This window comes from Lepisma saccharinum, chromosome 18 (assembly GCF_977018435.1).
Source record: "Lepisma saccharinum chromosome 18, izLepSacc3.1, whole genome shotgun sequence".
In the NCBI taxonomy this organism is placed as follows: domain Eukaryota; kingdom Metazoa; phylum Arthropoda; class Insecta; order Zygentoma; family Lepismatidae; genus Lepisma; species Lepisma saccharinum.
In genome coordinates this window covers 58,872,226-58,893,739 of record NC_139246.1, presented here as the reverse complement: position 1 = coordinate 58,893,739, position 21,514 = coordinate 58,872,226, and the positions used below count along the sequence as shown (strand labels likewise).

Sequence of the window (21,514 nt, the reverse complement as noted above, 5' to 3'; positions counted from 1 at the left end):
GCAATCATCAAATGCTTTCTCTAACGCATCATAGAAAGCTTCTTTTACATCATTTGTGGATACTTCCGTGGGTGCATGTGCATTGATTATACTTTAATTAAAGAACTCCCCTTTACCTCTAAAATGTTGATAATATATATATAGCTTTAAATCATATCACTAGATGTTTTAGTTGTTTATGTATTATAAACCCAGTTCCTAGCATACGCAGCCTTTCATCACAGCTATAGAAGACAGTTGCTTCTATCTTTTCCAAAACTCCTTTTCCAATCCAACGTACTTCTTGCAATGTCACTATCGCAGGCTTATAATTATTTACTTGATCCAGCAGTATTCTCAATGCACCTGCCCTATACAAAGATAGCACATTCCAGCTTCCTACATATAGATCACTTCCCTTTCCATAATTTGTTTTTCTATTGTTCACGGCAGTCCGTCGTCGGTAAATCTGTCCAGCTACATTTCTTTGAGGTCTCTTAACGTGGTTCTATTTGTGGGATGGAGTTGTCGACCCCATGCCCAACCCCCATTCTTGGAGGACCAGGATTTGTTTTGGGTTTACTCCCCTAGGTCAGCTGGCTTCACTATGCCTTCACATCGCAGGATTTTCATCGGAGCCTTGCAGTATTTACTGAGATGCAGTTGCCACTTCACATCTCGGTGCTGCTGATTGTCCGTGACTGTTTCCAGCTAGCCAACATATCTACTGGCCGTTCCCCAATCCGTAACCTGGGGACATGCGTGGTGGCATACAGCTCTGCTTCTGGGAAGATAACCCAGCTCAGATATCTTGAAAGTTGATTAGGTAAATTTCCAGTTTGAAAATCTTATACAGTTAACAATTTTCCGTAGATTAGTATAACCTGCAACATTTGTGACTTGTGTTTGCAGATTTATTTCAAGTCTGAGTATGTGAAAAGGCAAATGTAAACTCCACACCTTAAATTATATACCCAGGTATAAATACCATTTAATTGAAATAATTTAGAATATTTTGATAAATTGGAATCACGCAGATCCTTTATATTGTTAATATATTTGTGTATGTCTATGTGTGGGTGGTGAGAGGTGATAATACATAAGGTTGAAATAGAGAAAACATCATCTTGTACCCTTGAATTTTTGGAAAGTTCATCTTGAAAACCGGGAATTATACTTGAATTTTATCAAGATCCCAGAGTAGCCATCCTATTGTGTGGCCGCAAGCAAATTACACATCACAATGTAACTCATGTACTACATCAAACCCAAAGCTGACGAAATCTCAGCTCTGTGAGAGAATGGAGTGGAAGGTCACGAACTGCAACTGATGGAGGTCATCGGAATTGTGTTCAGCTTGGGTTTTCTTTACGAGCATGAACAGCCCAAGATCGCACAGTACTGATGTCTACACATTCATCTCCATAAAATGCCTTCAGTCTCAGATTAATGTCAATTTGTAGCACATTTTCTGCGGTTAGAAACTCGATCACTGCACACTACTTTAGGCACTTCACCAACATTGCATGCTTGCATGCTGCCATTTTCCTCGCAATAGTTCAGCACCCCCTGGCGATAGAAGTTTGAAACCTTCAATGGAGAAGCGGGAAAGTCTTATAAGTGCAATGTATGGTTGCTCAAAATCCAAAATGCGTTTACAAGGTAACAAAGAAATTAAAAATATAGGAAGCTTTACTTTTCAGCACACCCTCGTATATATACTTTATTGTAGATCCATTTCAGGATTGTAATGTTGTTGATTGACATTCCAAATTACAGTTTGCAGAATTTCAACACAAAATGTTAATAAGAAATGCAATTAGGCATGCCATATTTAATGCAAAATATTGAATTTTTCACGAATTTTGTATCTCTTAAACCAATTGAATCTCAAACTCAAAATTTTCACTGAACTTACTTATCATGGAGTACTGTATTGTGTACAAATTTCAGATTTTTAAACAACTGCCCACCAGAGATATTTAACCCTGAACTTGGAATTTTTTAACAAAATGTACATGTTTATGACCCTGTAGAAAAACAAATATTAAAGTCTCAAGCTTCAAATAATTTTGGCATACTCTATTGGTACACAGGTACTTGCACAAAAAAAAATTCAAGTGTCAAACAAACTGCCTTACCCCCCAAAAAATGTCCGAAATGTCATTTTGAGCGATTAAAATACACAATTTTGACCTTAAAATTTATTATGAAGGAATAATACACCGTGTATCAAAAAGAATCATCCGATTAAAAAGTTCTATATTTAGGAAACCAATGGACATAGAACCTTGCAGTAAGTTGTAAAATACATGTTGGAATATGAAGTTTCACTTACAATACGTTTTACGTTGTTGCAGGTAGGTACGTTCCGAAAATCTTAACGAAACGAATTTAACGAAGGTAACTGGGCTCATCAACCTAGTGAAACGAGTTATTTTCCAGACTTACGGGATGCTCTGGACGAAAGCGTAGGCGCAGCGTCCTCGTGGCGTCGAGCGGAAGGCATGTCCTTATGGCAGAAATAAACTCTACTGTGGGCATTGTTACTCATTTTAATCACATTGTAAGAACAGTTGAGGCACACTCGTCTTACGCAAACCAGTCTCCTGGCCCGTGCGTTTGGTGAATCTCGTTCTTGCACGAGAAGCACGGAAAGCGACTTTTGGGACAGCATAACGAAACGCACGAGAGCACTTATAGGATGGCCATTTACCATAACTCGTTTAACGCGTTGAACTCGTGCGACTTTCGGAACGGGCACCTGGTGCTCTTCACTCTTTAGTCCGCTTCAAGATGGCATCCCAACAACCGAAAGCTTTCTGCGTTCTCCACTTCAACAAATGTGGTCCGTTACAGTTGTGCAGCGTGAGTTTCATCGTAAATACGGTGCTGCACCACCTACTGCTCACAGTATTCGACGTTGCACGCAGAATGCTGCCTGTTGTTGGGTTGCCATCCTGACGCGGAATAAAGAGTGAGCTGCACCAGTGGCACCTACCTGCAACAAAGTAAACCTTATTGCAAGCAAAACTTTATATTCCAGCATGTATTCTACAACTTACTGCAAGGTTCTATGTCCATTGGTTTCCTAAATATAGCATTTTTAAATCGGATGATTCTTTTTGATACACCCTGTATTTAGAAAATTACTTAACATCACAGATTTTGTCTCCTTGTCGTAGGACTTACCAGAGCTGAGAAATAAAAGTTGCTGCTGATGCTTACGAATGGAGAAAATGACGCGTGCCATGATAAAAAATTGTCCGCCATCTTCAAATCGGTGATAGTAAAAATAAAATAACAGTGGTTCTGAACTGTCAACATATAACATATGAGGCTCACACCACACAGAAAATAAACTTTTTTAAAAATGGTCAAGCAACCATGTTGTATGACTTCATATGGATTGACCCTATAGTAAGAAAATAAAGTTAAGCATATGGATTGACCCTATAGTAAGAAAATAAAGTTAAGATTAATTTTCAGATAATGCTTATTAAAAAGTAGATACTTGAAGCTTTCCAATGGGGTATATTTGACTTTTATTCTCCCACGGAGTACAATTTTACAAGTGCGTAATCCGAGGCCTCAATATTTTTGTCATTTATAGTAGATAGTGATAAGCCATGACTTGGTACAAAAGATACAATCAAAAATGGAGAAAATAGATTGTGTAATACATTCTATAATATGGAACAAAGATTACAAGCAATTGTACAACGTAATATGTAGCAACATTAGAGAGAAACAAATTTCCTTTTATAATAGAGTATACCAGTATCAGATTTCCAATGATGGCATCAAAATGTGAATCATATCAACCATACTATATGAATATAAATGTTTGTAGTGGCTGTTTTATGGAAACATTGAGCTAAATGTTTTATATAAGTTTTGAAAGTTGTTACTGTGCATCCACAAGAAAAATATAGATTTTTTATTGTCTTTTTTTTTTTTTTCAGGGATGTATGTGTCATTAGAACAGTGAATACTACAAGTGCAGATAATATGCAAGAAAGTCAGTGCCATGTTCAGCAAGTTGTGCCTGCAAATATTCCTGTTGGAACTTTTTATTATGCAAGTTCTTCAAATAGTTCTCAGTGTGGCATTGGAAATCAAAGTTCTGATAATATAACATTTATAACAGAGAATATTACTTCACCTAGCATCTGTGGAGAGCAAGAAGTGGAGACTTGTGAAAGTGAAGATGGTGGGTTGACATTTTTGGACACAGTTGAACAACGTAATGCTCCCAAACACTATGTTATCGAGAATCGAGATGGGACGGAACACAGTGAGGAGGTTCAAGTTATGACAGCTGTTGTTCGGCAAGATCAGACTTACCCAAGGACATCTGGATCTTATGTGTCAGCATCATCAACTCAGTTAATGTCGGGAACATCCGTTTCTTATCCTAATGGAAAACGATTATCTTTGCAGGAATGTAGGCAGCGACTTTCTCAACAAATCAACAGTGACAAACGCAAATCAGTTCAGTCTGAAATAACAGTGGTGCCACGGCAAGTACATCACTCTTCTCCCATGGTTCAACAACAACATCATGTAGTTCAGCATTCTCATTCTCAACAACCAGTGCAGCGTTCTCCACAAACAGTTCATCCCCAGAAATCAGTACAACAGCAACAGGCATGTGCTAACATACAGACTCAAGTTGCACAAAACAACCAGGATATGTACAGATTTGTGCAGCGTACATATGCTAGTTGCACACAACGAAAGAAGAATCCCACAACAATAACAACCGCAAGGAGAAAAACTGCACAAACACAATCCCAGGTTTCTGGTCAGAGATTTCAAGAACAAAATTATGTTATTACTCCAGGCAGTGTATCTGCTGGCACAATGCAAAACATTCCAAATGAAGGTATCCAGGTGCTGAATATGCAGCAGCAGCAGCAGGGAGTATTAGTAAGAAATAATACTTCTCAAGAAACTGTTAAGGTGACCCAACGAAGGCATGATAATGAAATGGGACTTCAGCGATCTGAGGGAGTGTAAGTGGTGACTTTTCTCAAATATTTATATTATTTAGCACAATATAATGTATGCAGACGTATTTCTATTAATGTCATACAAGAGGCAATTGATAAGTATCCACTCGCCAGCCTACAAAATGTGCTCTGAAGCCAGAGGGCCCAGGTTTGAACCCTGGGTAAGGCATGGATTCATCATTATGTGTGCCCCTGCATTCATTCTCATCCATGTAAGAGGTAGAAAAGTGACATGAAATAACTGAAATAGATAAATAGAAAGATCAGCATTCAATACAAAAAGGTGAACAATAATTTATTGGATTGGAATGTATTTATTTTTCAATGCAGTCTTCTGTCAACTTGATAAACTTTGATCACTACACCAATTTGGTAAAACAATTTTTCAAATTTTACAAAATAGCTATTTACAGCATTGAAATAGCAATTTCAAGTGACTTCATTGTCACTTAAAAATTTCTTATCTTACTCTTTTTCAGGTTCATAAATAGATTGAATTCACATGAGGCCATATCTGGCAAATATAGACAGGTTGGGCAAAAATATGAAGCCCAGCTTCTGAATTTTGCCCATTGAAACAATTGAAATGTGAGGTAGTGCATTTGTTTTCTTTGCTTAATGTGATTGTTCCACTTCGATTTCATCACCTAAACATTATTTGGTCTAGGAATTAATTTGTGCGGTTGTTACGCACACATTGAAGCTGTAGTTCAAACACAAAATACATAAATACCTTAAGAAAAATATTGTCCATCGCGAGCCACCACTTTCACCCATCTGTCAGGCAAGTTACGGATTCCGTGGCGAAAGAAGTCCTCATCCTTTGAAGCGATACAGTCAGAGATCCATTTTTCGATATCTTCTGAAGAAGTGAACCGCTGTCCAGTCAAATCGTTATTCATGCAATCGAACAAGTAGTAGTTCGAAGGAGCAACGTGTGGTGAATACGGCGGGTGGGGTAAAACTTCCCATCCGACATTTTCTAAATAGGGTTTGACCTGTTTTGCGACATGTGGGCGAACGTTATCATGTTGAAAAATAAGTTTATCATGTCTGTTCTCCCATTCTGGTCGTTTCCTGGACAGAGCTTGCTTCAAACGCACTAATTGTCGTCGATAACGTTCTCCATTAATAGTTTCACCCGGTTGCAGCAGCTCATAGTACACCACACCTTTCATATCCCACCATATGCACAGCATAACCTTTGCACAGTGAATATCTTGTTTCGTTTGTGATGGACCTGGTTCACCTGGCTTCACCCAGGCCTTTTTTCGTTTCGGGTTCTCGTAATGGATCCACTTCTCATCGCCAGTAACAATGCGATGCAAGAACCCCTTTCTTTTCTGTCTTTGAAGCAGCAATTCGCAAATGGTTTTTCGTCTTTCAACGTCTCTGTCTTTCAATTCATGTGGAACCCAATGTGACATCTTTTGAATCATTCCCATGGCTTTGAGGCATTTGGAAACTGTTGTTTGATCAACGCCTAATGCTTCTGCAAGTTCTTCCTGCGTTTGACATGAATCCTGATCAAGCAATGCTCTCAATTCTTCGTCTTCAAATTTTTTTGCCTGTCCAGGTCGCTCTTGGTCTTCCAGGCCGAAATCACCACTTCTAAACCATGCAAACCACTTCTGACACATTCGCTCAGCTAGCGCATGGTCACCATACACTTCCACCAAAATACGATGACTTTCGGTAGCACTTTTCTGCATGTTAAAGTAATGAAGCAGAACACCCTGCAAAAACACTTTATCTGGCACGAACTGCGCCATGTTCAGTTGACTACAAAATGCTGTTGTTGACGCGTCAATCAACTGCCCTATACTACGAACTATGCACGCTGACAGGAGTTTTCAACGCATGTGTGGATACACGGAACTGTGGGACGATACGCTCGTTACGCCATCTCTTGTCCAGCCGCACAAATTAATTCCTAGACCAAATATAACTAGCTTGCATAATACTCACCGGTGACTGTTTTTTCTTTTCCAAGGTAGCAAATGAAAATTATTCCATGTGCATCCCAAAACACAATATGGTCAGCTTTGCCTCCTTTGGCTGTGGATAACTGTTTGTGCTTTTGCCACTGCTTGAGATGCTCCTTTTTTCATGAGTTCCATAAATTAGCCTGAATTGGTGCAGAAAGTATCGCATTCTTGCAATCACTTGTTGTTTTTAGCTCATTGTGCACACGTCTATGTACTCAACAGTGTCTCTACCAGTCTGGAAAACTTGCATATACTGGGAAAGTCATGGGAATGTCAGGGTGGTAGTGCACTAAAAGTAGGTTTTGAACAAAGAAAGAAGGACAAGCAAGAAGTTTTAAATTTGTTGTGGACAAACTACAGTTGGGTATACTGAGTATTACGGGTAGTTACAGCAGAAGTTGCGTATTGAAAATGGGCCATGTTTTGAACTGTAAGGGTCAGTGAGTGAAAAACATGGCACCTCATATATCTCAACGTGTAGATGCCATGGCTCCACGAAACTCCTTGCACTGGAAGGGGGTTCAGTTGTCACCCAGTAGGTGGCAGTTGCATCCCAGGCTTGTGTGAAGCAGTGTGAGAGTGAGCTGTGTGAAGTGCAGACGTGCAGGAACTTGCCATCCGATATATCATAGAGATCACTAAGGAAGAGCAGGGAGCAGTCGTGCGTTTCCTTGTGGCGCAAGGCACTATAGCTCTTTTCAGTTCTTACGGCGGGTGCTCTAAAAGCTGTCAAGGGAAGTGGGGAGCGACCAATCCAGCACTATAAGAATCGCAGCAACCTGTAGAACGAGGTTTACGTAGTACTTATTTCCGCCTTGTCGTATCTCTCGGCACCACTGCTGTTCTCTGGTTGGTCTGCCGCGAATTCCCTGCTCCCCACTTCCCTTGCCAGCTTCTAGAGTACCTGCTATAAGAACTGAAAAGAGCTATAGTACGTGAGACATTCACCGTGAAATGATGGCAGTGTATGGGGAACATTGTTTATCTCTCTCGTGGCTGAAGGAGTAGAGTCGGAGGTTTCGTGAAGGAAGAACGTCACTACAGAATGTTCCCATACACTAGTGTTATTTGACGATGAATGTCAAATGACTGCTTGGTGCTCGTCCTTACTGGCCTCCCTGATATGTTGGACGGCAAGTTCCTGCATGTCTGCACTTCACACAGCACACACCAGGGCTGGTGCTAGTCATTTTACCATCCTGGGCAATGGTGGCAGATGCTGCTCACTTTTGAACCTTCCCCCCCCCCCATCATTACACAGCAACGGGAAATTGAATATCAACATATTCCTGAGTAAAACATCAAACTATAAAATAAATAATGAGACTTGTTATCCTATTTCAATACTATTAAGCACAAAAGGATATCTCGCTTGACCACAGTTAAACTTTAAAAAATGCGACACTAATTTTGTACTATTATTATATTTTATGAAAACTCTCTCTCTCTCTCTCTGTTAAACGTATCTTAAATGTAACAAGTATTAGGAAGGAAATGAAGGCTTGACTTCATATGTTTACCGTTGTAGATCTGTGATATATGATTGGATTTTTAAAAGAATTACATGTAATATTCCCGTATCTCCAACGTGGGTGATCTAAGGTCTGAATTCTTTCGTGCATTGTCCCCGCATGAAGCAGCTCTGGGGTTAACCAGCCTCAAATTAATGGGTACCTGGGGGCAACCCTGGGATGTAAAGGTGGCCGGACAGTGGTGCTGATCACACCACCTCCAAAGTGGCCGAGATTGAGCATGTGTGTGACCCTACCCCCATGCCTTCATGACATGGTGCTATATGCACAGGAAACTAACATAAAATGGAACAAGCATGTTTCAGAAATGATTGACCAAGGATAGTATTTTTATTAGCCTTGATTTCTGAAATAAATGTGTTCACCACGTGCCACGGTTACTGACAAAAATAAATTCGAAGTTCTACACTCTCAATAGGTGCAAAATCATGATACTTTATCAGTTTAAAGTCTCCTTTGGTGTAATTGTTTTATTATAGCCGAAAGCACTTTTAGTTGATCTTTTAATTCTGTAACCTTCATGTGTTAACATTCCGACAAGTTTTCTACACTTTTCAGACAAAAGATCAGATGCAGGGGTGCCCACATGACATGCCTGCATCATAGGATTTTTTTGGGGGACAAAATTTCATAGATTACCTACCAATTCTATATATCTTCACACAAAAATAGGGGGGGATTGTTTCGTTTGATTGACTTGTTATTGATTTTTAGTTATGGTTATTAGATGTTCAGCATCTACTTCCTGATTTAACAACTTCCACAATAATACTATTTTCTGTACCAAACATGAACGTTCTTTCTTTAGTCTTTTTATTTCAACTACAATGAAACGTTTTGAATGCCATTCGCCTTTAGATTGTTGGCATCTCGGCCTGTGGTAAACAATATCGTGTGTTTTCTTTCAGTTTTGGTGTTTGATGATTTCAGGCATGATTAGTTTCGCTTGTATGTGTTTCTAGGCTATGACTGACTGGATAATTGTAAAGTATTCAAAAATTTATTTTTTAAAAAATGAAATCAAATTATCCACATTCAAACAAAAATCAATAACTGTGTGTTTATCCAAACTATATTCGTGTGTGGATTGGGGGGCAGGGTAAGATGAACTGTTCTTTGGGGGGGGGGGGGGGGTTTGATAAACAGCTTTGAGTGGATGTGTCCATGGGGGAGGGGGCACCCCTGATCAGATGGCATGTCTTTATGCTTAATAATATCATAAAAGAAATGGAAAAATTCACTATGATGTTTAAGCTGCTCAAATCTTTCTCTTAGATCTAAAATAATCGTCTAGGACCTGGTAATAAAAATCAACTTTGCACTGTTTTTGTGGATCTTCCAAGAGTTTCATCATACTGAAACTGCTTCTTCTTTCGATTTCTACCCTGTACAGTGTTGCCTATCTTTGGATCATCTATATCTAAATTCGATGCCAATTCTTTCCCATCAACTGGGATTCGCAGGTCGCCGCTCCCCGATGCCTCCACGGTTGGAGGGAGGGAGGCCCTGCCAGGCTGCCAAGTGGCATCTAAGAAACTTCGAAATTTTTCATCACTCCTGCTTTTTTCAAAGTGCTGATATGTTTGCAAGAAATCATCTAACAGCATCTAAAACATTGTAGGTTAATGCTTTGGAGACATTTGCTCATTACATTACGTGGAGTAAAAAGTCATACCAGATAAGTAGTGAGCAAAGGAATGTAAAGCCACGCAACTGGTTTGCAATACACTGAGCCTCATGTGCGATCATTTGGACAGTTTTATTATCGCCAATTATTTGAAGGAGCACATCCTAGACCTTTCCCACTTGATATCTCAATGGAGTTAAGGCATCGAATCTGCTTTCCCAATTTCTGGCACTCGCTGGTTTTAAAGTTAGACTACTGATATGTTCCTTCAAAACGGTGGGTTGGCATATATTAACTTTCAAGTTATATAATATAATATGATATTATAATTTTTTTTTTCTTCTATTCAAATTTTGCCACCCTGAAAATTTGCCGTTCTGGGCGGTGGCAGGGTTCACCCCTCCTTCCACCATCCCTGGCTCACACTCGCACTGCTTCACACAAGCCTCTTACGCGACTGCCGTGTACCGGACGACAACTGAACCCCCTTCCAGTGGAAGGAGTTTCTTGGAGCTGCGGCATCAACATGTCGAGATGTACAAGTTGCCCTGTTTTCCACTGACTGACTTATTATTTTCAAGCAGAAATGTACTACAGTAAGCAGCTATTGGCATTTATCACTTTCTTGTTGCAATTTTTGGGTTGCATTTGGTTCATATAGGATTAATGCATATATTTCTAAATTTTGCTATAATTATGTATTATATATGCTAGATTTATAATTTTTTTTATTTTAATGTTTTTTTCATAAGTCAGTCCATCCTGAGTAATATGTGAAACCTCACCCCTGATGCCCCTGTCTAACAGTCACATTTCTGTTCAGTTTCCTTTCTTGTTGTTACTTTTAACATGTGAAGTGAATATTCTAAAAACTTGGTTATGTGGGGTTCTAGCTAATGTTACATGTTTAAATACATGATTGCCGTAATGACTTGGTATGGAAAAACCTTGAAATGTCAGGGAATTTTGTGTTTACAAAACTGTAGATGACGACTCAAATGTTCATGACAGTTATTGCACACTTTCAGAAAGAGAGAAGAGATGACCACTGCTTCTTCTCTCTCATGTAATTGAAATCTGTTATCCATAATTTTGTGAAAGGTTTGGTGTATGTAACCATTATTCCTTGCAAAACACAGCCACTGACAGCATGGATATTTTTTTTCCCATGGCACTACAATTGACAGTGAGCCTACATTGTCATATGCTTCTGAATTACCTGAGCCAACAACATAAACTTTATTATTATTGTTGCCACGTATAAGCCATTTCGGATACTTATCAATCACCCCTTGTATATATGGTTAAAATTCACTTACTAATAAAAAACGAGAATCCTGTGTTGCATATGATATTGATTTGACATTGAGTAATCAATGCAAGAGTGTCTCTGAAATGTACAGGTTAACAAACAACATGCAGGGAACAAGGAAGTCTTATTTTTTACTTGTAAGTGACGTGGTATAGTATATTTTAATGGCATTTTGTTTCACCAAATTACTAACTTAATTCAGCTTAGATCTTTGTTAATTTTTTCTATTAAATCTTGAATTTTCTGTAATCTGTCGATCACTTTCTTATCCTAAAATGTTCAAAATATTTTTTTATGATTGAGATCAAATTGTATGGTTTTGTTAAGATGTGTGTCAACCTGTACAGCACTTCAGAGCACTTTTTCATGTACTCTGGGTTTTAGGCCTCACAGCAACACATGAATTTCCAGAATTAGAATATTTCATTCTTTTTGGCACTTTTGAAGTGAAAATTTTGATAATATAGTATTATTTTGATGAATGTATAGTAATTCATATATTGTGGTCTTGTATAGAGAGCTCTTAGATTCTCAGTCCCCCTTCAGGACAAAATATCTCCCAATCACAAGGTGACATTAATTAAGAAAGTGACTTAACCATTCAGGTTTTTCATGGAGCATTTGCAGTTTTATTAGTATTGTACAGGTTTAATATTTGTTATCGGCATTGGCAGTTTTTTGTATTGGTGCCAATTATATTGGCAAAAGAAAAAAGAAGCATTTTCAAAGCATTGTATGAAGCACATCCTGAAAAGAAGATTCGCTAGGCATAGAAATGTGAACAAAGAAATTTGTTAGCTATATCTAATACACGATGTTTCTATATGTATATATTGTGCATTTCTTTTCTACAAATCTGCCATATTTATTGAGTTGTTTGTCATTGTAATGTCAGTTTTTGTATTCCTGTTGCCATGATGAAGCTATTTGATCACTCCTGCACAAGCATTTCATTGGAAATTGTGATGTGGCTGTTTTCCTGAATTTTTACATTCATGTTTCTAATCCAAGTTTGTTCCTCATCATGCACATAGGTCCCCTCCTTCCTTAAAATTTCTAGAACATTTATTCAGGGTTCCTTCATGCTTCATACTTTCACCATAAATTTCAACTATCTGTACCTGTAATTTTTTTTGCCACAAACACATTTTTTGTATTCAAATTTTTATTGCTAGCCTCACTTCACAGGAAGCAGAAATGTTGATTTGCATGTCCATTCTGAATGAACATTGCAAAATGAGCAAATTTTGTAAAATGGTACACACACACACATGCATGCACGCACGCACGCACACACACACACACACACACACACACACACACACACACTCACACTCTCACTCTCACTCTCACTCTCACTCTCTCTCTCTCTCTCTCTCTCTCTCTCTCTCTCTCTCTCTCTCTCTCTCTCTCTCTCTCTTTCTCTCTCTCTCTCTCACTTACTTACTTACTTTCAATATCTCTCTCATCATTCACTCTACCTCTCTCCCCCACCCATCTCCCTCTTGCTCCACTTGATCCCAAGCAAATAACCAAATGTAACAATGAAGTGTTAGTATTGCCTGTGTGGCTGCTATGAGTAATAGGTTCATAGTTTCTGGATGTGGTGTGTATTATTTCTGTCTTTGTATATATGTATAATTTTATGGTAAAGATACTTAAAATATTAGGCTGTTGAGATAAATATTCCCCGCAGAATGTTTTCAGGATTGTTTTTATTTTCAGTTATACAAAGAATGTGTCGATACATGATTACGACAAAGTAGTAATGATACTACCAGATGGAAAAAAGGAAATGATAGAATTGGATATATTGAAACAGGCTGCTGCAAACAGCACTGTTTCATTCCAGAGCAGTGCAGCCGTCACCAACAGTTCACTTACCAACAACTTGTCTGTTGGTACAGTGACACAACATAATACCGTAGCGAATAATGTGAATTCTGTGAGGGGAGTCGGTTCCAGAGGTGTGCAAGGTACTTCGCCACCAAGAACAATAGTGAAAACTATGACACCAAGTGGGACTGTAGTTATGAAACAGGCTTCATCAGCTGTTATGTTGAAACAACAGCAGGCTGCAACTTCCACAACTATTCCTGTACGAGCTGAGAACGTAGTCACAGTTAAGAGGCAGGATGTTACGTAAGTTCTTACAATCAACACATCATTTTCTGTGACTATGGTGTGGTTTAGTTTTCCAGTAAAATGCAGTTGATTTTGTTGTATGTAAAAATGTTCAGTTAGTTCCATAAGTTGCGACATGTGGTACATAACAATCACTTATCGTAATTTGCTTATGGAATATAGTTCATTTTTTGCAGTTACAACATGATTTTTTTTATTTGACTGTAGTGCCTACTTTTTTCTTATAAGCAGTGTTCACTCTCAGTTTTACTCTATTTCAGTTATTTTACATTGCTTCTGTATTATTTCAATGATGAGGATGAATGCCAACGTGATGCATAATTGGAGTTGCCAATAACCTTCCCAATATGGTTACAGTGAAAACTCGATTTTACATTCCTCTGTTTTACATTTTCCTGCATTATACATTAAATATTCATGGTCCCAATAGAGCAAAATGCTATAAAATTTTCACCGATTTCACATTTAAAATGTTTTGAAGCTTGGTTCCCTGAAGAACGTAAAATCGAGGTTCCACTGTATATGTGTAAACAAGATGTCAGATGTCTCTTGCAGAAGATTATGACCCATTAAAACACTTTGAAAACTGTATTTATAAATTTAGGTTTACTCTAGTTACTAACATCAGTGCCATTTGTGATCATGATTTTTATGTATATTTATTTCCTGTATGTCACTTCAACTCAGAATAATTTCGGTCTTTTATGGATACTAGCAGGAATCATGTGATTTTTGCGTATCTGAGGCTTAAATTTAGGCATAAAATATGCACAAGTTAACACTAGTATGTGCCCCATATAAGAATTGTGAATACAGCCTGACAAAAGCACCCGCATATCCAAATTGTCTTCAACGAATACGAGGCTCTTTATGTCTCAGCAGTAATTCCATGTATGATGAATTACACTTTTCACATTTATTTTCTGATTCTTTTCATTAATTTTAATACTTACGTTTCAGAGGTTCTCAAAATGAAGTTACTGGTTTGAATGCAGACAAGTCATCAGATGTGATATTAAGGCAGATAAAGAACACAGGAACCCAAATTGTGCAATCCAAACAAGCTGTAGAAGTAAGCATGTACTATATTTCTGTTTTCCTAGTTTTTAGCTGATTACTTGTTATTGATTCCTTGTTATTGGAATTATTTAGTTCTTATCTGAAAAATTGTGGTGAAGATACCTCCTTTTGTTCAGTAAAGATTAGGCTACAACCTTGAGCCCAAAAGAATTCCATCTTCTTCTAATTTGAACTCTGTCAGGCCTCCATGTAGGCAATGCCAGGATGTGAAGTTTTAAGACAGCACCTTCATGTTACCTGATAGGTATACCATTCTCATGGCAAGAATTGCTCACTTACTGTTGATAGTTTCGGGCAAAAAAATATTCTATTGTAAAAAGTAGTGTTTATCTAGTTTGGCAGGAAATTCAAAATTCCGATTTTTAAAATTATTTCTGATACTTTGAATGCTAATTAAAAATTATATCTCGTTTTCTTCAGTATAAACTAGGCTATAATACTTTGGTTTAAGAAACCTAATTATCATTTATTAAGTAGAAGAAGAAAGTTTCATTTTTTTTTTACTTAATTTGAACCATGTGCTCCCCATGTAGGCACCACCGGGATGTGATTTTTTCAAACTAACTCAAATTACCTGATGTGTGTTCCATCCTCATGGCAAGAATTGCGCACTTACTGCTGATACTTTTGGAGAAAAAAATATGTTCAATGTTCAATCCATGCTTCGTTTTCGGCAGGAAATTTAAAATTGTTCACTTTGAGTATCTTTTTATTTGGTTGACAGTTTTTGAATGAATTTTTTTTTCTTTTAGCCACATATTTCCACGATTTTTAGAACATAAAAAATAAATATTTAAAATTTTTTAGCACCTAAAATTCACTCCCTAATTATAACGTAATTTGATAAATTCCCTATAATTCAAAAGTTAAAGTCAAACGGAAATTAAATACAGTATAAACATAATATTGAAGTAAGTCTTGAAGCTTTCCTGGTGACGAATGCTGAATACATTCTCTCGGGCTATCGACCAGGTTAATTCTGGAAGAGTTTCCAAGCTTTCGAGAGCTAACGTCACACTCAAATTCAGGGTAGAAGTGCACTGCTGAGTGTCACCTCGGTTTATATGTATGTGGAGATGGATGTTGGGAACATCAAGTAAAAATGGGGTGAGGCGATTTCATGTTATCTGAAAATTACAAATAATATTCTCCATTTCAAATCGGCACAAGTCGGCTTATTCCACCCCTGAATGCCTTGCATTATTTTTCGCTACTCTTGATAGTTATTTCGATAAATGCCAGGAGGCAGCACCTGTCGTTCATCTTTTCCTGGTTGCAATTGTATGCTTGGCACACAGCAGTTCACGACAGACAGTTCAAGGTACACAGTGGTCGGTGGACGTCACGGGATGCGGAGTACTCAGTACATTGTAAATCGAGAACGAGAACGATGTCTTGACACAAGTTTAGTACTTGTCATACACGTAGAACGTCGGAAGCAAGTGATACAAGGTTGAAGTAGTACTTAAGTTTATTTATGTGAAAAGTGAAATTGTGTAAGGAGTTGATGATATACATTCTTTACGCATTCTGTGTACATGTTTGCAACCCACGATTGCCATGGAATAATGCACCAGCCTACAAATGTTTTGTCAAATCTACGAGAACGTCTACGTCGAGGTTGAGTTGAACCCATGATGTCTAGTGTAAAGAGAAGTTACTGGAGGCTGCTTGCTCTTTTTTTTACAACGTTGAATGGTGCTGATTCCTGTCACTGTAAAAGAGGGGTATGGCAGTGGAAGTCCAACCCACGACACTTTAATCCTTGACTCTTGAGATGTGGCAACATCACAAAACATTATGACAATCTTACAGGTATGTGTTGGCAAGTGCGTTAAAATGGTGTATTTGACAAGGGGATATTAAACTTTGCATAATAGAAAAATTGGATATAATAGCACCCAAAGCTACGTTTTGCCTCATTGCTCCAAACTAAAACAGAAGCCTATCTTCCCATTAATTTTGCGTGACTATACAATTTACAAAAAGCACAATCCTTCAGTATTCTGTGTGGTGCATATGGAATTTATGTAAAACTATGAAATGATGTTATTTTCGTTCATTCGTAAGTAAGTGGCTACATTCGTACCCAAAGTTTCCGAACATTTAAACTACTTAATTGTGCTTGTGAAATTAAGATTGTCGACACATTGCAGACTAAGTTTGAATTGCATGTGAGCAACGTTCAGATTATACAAAATTTGTAGTTTAAATTCTGCGTGTCATGAAATGCAAAGATATTAACTTGTGTAACAGCAAGACTGAACGTTAAAGCAAGACTGAACGTTAATGCATTTTCTGTAATAAAAGACATTTAAAACACAACATCCATGAACAACGCATACTACAGTAATTTCTCATTCCCACCTATATCTTTATCAATAAAGTATAATTTATTTTACCATCCAAATGAGAGCATTACTGTGTGAGTAAGTGTACGTTAATTTTGGTTTTGTATAATTGTAAATCAACACTGAAAGAAACGCATAGTTAAAAGTGCGGGGATGAATATTTATTGGTGTAATTGTTAAAATCTTGAGAGTTTTGCTGGACAACATATATATGTTGAAGTAAATTGAATTTATCGTCGAATTGGAGATCGCACATATATAGAATGTTCCAGGAAATGCTAGAATGTTCCATGAAAACAACTTTCTAATAGCCTGGAGGGGAGTAATTTTTGTGTATATATATCGTCCTGTTTTGTACCTTGTTACATTTGCACTTGGTGCAGTCTGAAGAAGACCTTGCTAGAAGGTTGAAACGTTACGTTTAGTTTGTTTTATAATAAAATAAATTTCTGCCTTGGTCAGCATATTGAGTTTTTCATAAAAAGAGAGACGTTAATTGATCTTTGGAAATTCCAGGGTATCTACAAGTCAGGAAATTATCCTTTTGGTCAAGATTTTTTGCTATATTTCACAGCATAGGGTATTTACATTGTTAAATACTTGTACTGGGATTTGATAAAATTGAATATTTGGAAATCTTAAAATTGTATTGAGTTGTGGTTAAGGTTTGTTCACTTTGTTTCTTAAGAATTACATTCTTGTATGCATGAAGTTGTGTAAAAATATTAAATAAAGTAATGTTGCCATTCCCCATCCAGGATGAAGTCTGAAGCATTAATGTTTACATGCATTAATAATTAAAGCAAATCTAAATCTCTTGTTAAAATACAGCTTCAGTTTTAGTCTTAACTGAATAGCAATATCTATTTTCTTAATTTCCAACTATACCTAAGTAGGGGCCGATTAAAATAATGTTAAGAAAGGTCAAGAAAAAGCGAAACAAATGTCATGAAAATGTAATGAAAAAGTCAAGAATTTTGCATTTGCTATTTTGGTAGAGAAATTATTTGTTTTTTTTGTTGTCACCGGTGGCCACAATAGAAAACACATGCAAATCAAAAAGTTAAAATAAACAAGCAATATGTAAAGTACCTTTTAACTTAATTACGTATAATACTTGAATACATTTCATTTAACTTTATTTTAAATATTGATTTCAGGGGCACTTTGACATGGAATGCCCCATATGTGCCACCTTTTGCTAATCGTGAAGATGATTATGAGTGATGATATGATAAATTTCAAATTTTCTTTATTAATGGGCCAGTGGCTCTTCTCCTTCCTAATGAAGTTTAGACAGAATACTCATGTACAGTCAACGGCAATAAAAATGAGACACTTACATCCTCAAATACTCTTTCCCTGCAATTCGTTGTGTGTGTTGCCTAACTATGCGGTGGTGATAGAAGTTGCCATTTAAAATTTAGTATTATGTCATTGAATTTATTGCTTACCGCCGTTTTCGCTGCAACACTTTTTGGTGAATTCTGGTGACATTTTACGTAAGGTATTCTGTAAAAGGGGTATTGGCAACGCTGGCACCAGGGTGAAGAACTAAGCGCAAGAAACTAGAAATAAAAGACGATCATACGAAAACAATTTCACAATTGGTGGCCATAACCGCACATAACAGGGGAAAGTGTGTAAATGTAGATAGCATCTCGTGGGTGGTACCAAGAAAATATTAAATCAATGATGGAAACATTCGGGACAAAAAGCTTGCTGTTGAAGAATTTGGGACATTGACTGTGCAAGCTGTGACGGAAGAACAAATGCTGCACGACAGTCAACCAAAACAGCCTTGAAGGATAAAAATTAGCGAGAAATTACAAAATAGAAACAGTGTGGCTCGGAAAACAAAATCTGTGTGTGAATGATTTAGCAAAACTAAATCCAGTCTCGTAGCCCATATTGTTACTATTATTTTGGCCACTGATAATTAGCGAGGGGATTTTTAAGTGATAAAGAGAAAAATAATATTTTTTTTATGTTCTAAAAACATTGGAAATGTGTGGCTAAAAGTAACAAATATTTTCATTCAAAATTTTAAATTGATACCAGCAACAGCAAGACGTTAGTTGTTTATTGAATTCTGTTCATTACAATGAAAAACAATCCAAATTGTCTATTGAAAATTACCTCAGGACAGTGACTTTGGAAAACGACCTTTCCACATCACAGTCAGATGTGCATAATTGAAGTGCATTCACCATAGATGAAGTAACTCTGTGTACCTTTCGTGCTGTATATATTATTTACAGGATGGCTACTCACTGGGAATTCTTTGAATTCTGGAAATTCTGCATGCATTTTTCTCTGTAGACGTGAAAAATTGCAACTTTTATTAATCCAAATCCCATTGAGTTTATGTCCCGAGGCAAGTTTTTCACAATTTAGCTTTAATTTGTATCAAGGAAGGAAAATAAAGCTTCCTTGGAAAATATAACATAATTCCCTCAATCCGTTTACTTTGTTAGTGTCCTTTGAATAACAATCTATCTGACAAACTGAAGATTATTGCAAGATAACATATCTTAAATTGATAAGTAAATTTGAGTTTGAAATTCTCATACAATTAACAAGTTTTCGTAGATTATTATATCCTGTAACATTTGTGACTTGTGTTTGAAGATGTATTTTGAGTCTAAGTATCTGAAATGGCAAATGTAAACTCCACACTTTAAATTATATACACAGTTTAAATTAATTAAATTATAATTTATTTATATTTGCCGCGGTAGCTCAGTCGTTAGGGCGTTTGACTACCATGCGAGAGATCCTGGTTCGATCCCTGGTGGGGGAAAACTGGATTTTTTCCACCTGTTCCAGCGACTGGAGGAAACTCCCGGGGGGTAAAGGTGGCCGGGGACGTGATGCTGGTCACATCAGCCCCACCTTTGGCCGTGGTCAAGAAAGTGTGGTGCCCTAACCCCACACCCCCTATACACCTTCATTGCATGGTGCATAGCACAGGGGAGCACTTTACCTTTTATATTTTTTTTATATTTTATATAAATAGATGTGTGAGATTGGTGAAAGGCAGTTATACGTAAGGTTGATGTAGAAAAACATCCCTTGAATTTTTGGAAAGTTCGCCATGGTCCTAGAGTGGCCACCCTGAAATAAAATGTTTGCAAGTTGTGAATTTTTTGAAGTACTCAAAGTTGTTCAAATAGTATCTTGAGCTGATTAACAACATTGCCTATTAAGACTGTTATGTTTCAGGAACCACCAAAATTTGTACCAGGCAAATTAGCTCTGTGTCAAGCTTGTGGTTACACTTCTGCAGATTTCAACCGTTGCCAAAGGTGTAAGAGAAAATTGCCTGAGGATCCAAAGGTTGTTCCAGAATCAGATCTGCTGAAAAATAAAACCAAGGAAGAATTGTCCATTGAGGTCAGTAAGGTGAAATGAGCATTTTCTTCTGTAAGACATTCTTTACTGTTTCAAATATAATTAAAAATTAACAAATGACTTCAATTAATTAAATTCTCAGATATTTAATATTATTAACCACAGTATTTTAGTAACCATATTTTTTTGTAATTTAAAACTCAAATTATAAATTATAACTTCCTCGCTTGATTGCTCTCTCCTTCCTTCTCCACTGACCATTTTTATTTGTTTGATTCGAACAGCTGTCATTCATAGTCATTCAGTCCAACGAGATATTGGTGTTTCAAGTAACATTTTCAAAGCTTTTTCTTTGAATGTTAAACCATGAACTTTACAATTGCTTGAAATTTCAAAGATCATTTGTGATGTAATGTCATTTTTGCCTCATATGAATATTACATTTATTGAAAATTTAATACTGAATATACTGTTTTTATGCATGTATAATGCGCACCCTCTTTTTTGATGGGAAAAAGTAACAATCAATAATGGCATTTTTTCTTGTTTTCTGCCATTTTTGGTTAATGGCTGTGATCATGATTGTTAGATGAACTGACCTTACTGGACTGGAACAAGAAAACCTTGGTGGAGATTACTGGGTGATTTCATCTCAGATCACACAGGTGTTGTCAACTCACCATCACGGATTTTGCCGATACATGTCCAAAAATAATACGGTATTTTTATTTTCTGTTGATTTGTTACAGTGTTACAAGCTCACGAAGAAAGACACTATTTGATCAAGAAATTTATGCAAGGAAAATAATGCAATATTCAAACCACTATAAATCATAAACCAAAAATTGTAGAAACTTAAGGTTTCCTTTATTTGAAAGTTTGTTCAAAGTACTTCGAAAATCTTATTAAGGGACATAGTTATGAAACTTCTTCAACTCTAAAATTAAGAATCAAAATACGAAAATTTGATTTTTTTTCAGTTTAATTTTTTTTTGGTTGAAAAAGTGAACAACAGGACATGTTTTGTTGGGATAATAGAATATGGGAACTGGACTAGGTATTTGCAATACCATTTCTGTACTAACTTCTGACGTTATGTAGAAAATTCTTTGTAAAAAATTTAAAAAGTGC

At 36.9% G+C, this 21,514-nt stretch overlaps 1 protein-coding gene across 1 annotated transcript in view; it reads left to right on the top strand.

Moving 5' to 3' along the window:
* LOC146002298 (uncharacterized) overlaps positions 1 to 20,443 on the top strand; it is a 54,488-nt gene extending 34,045 nt beyond the window's left edge. The window contains exons 7-10 of the mRNA XM_083140008.1: positions 3,945 to 4,997; positions 13,179 to 13,595; positions 14,559 to 14,670; positions 20,255 to 20,443. Of these exons, the coding sequence (XP_082996134.1) occupies positions 3,945 to 4,997; positions 13,179 to 13,595; positions 14,559 to 14,670; positions 20,255 to 20,443 (1,771 nt within the window). The remainder of the gene's footprint in view (positions 1 to 3,944; positions 4,998 to 13,178; positions 13,596 to 14,558; positions 14,671 to 20,254) is intronic.
* Positions 20,444 to 21,514: the final 1,071 nt, after the last annotated feature.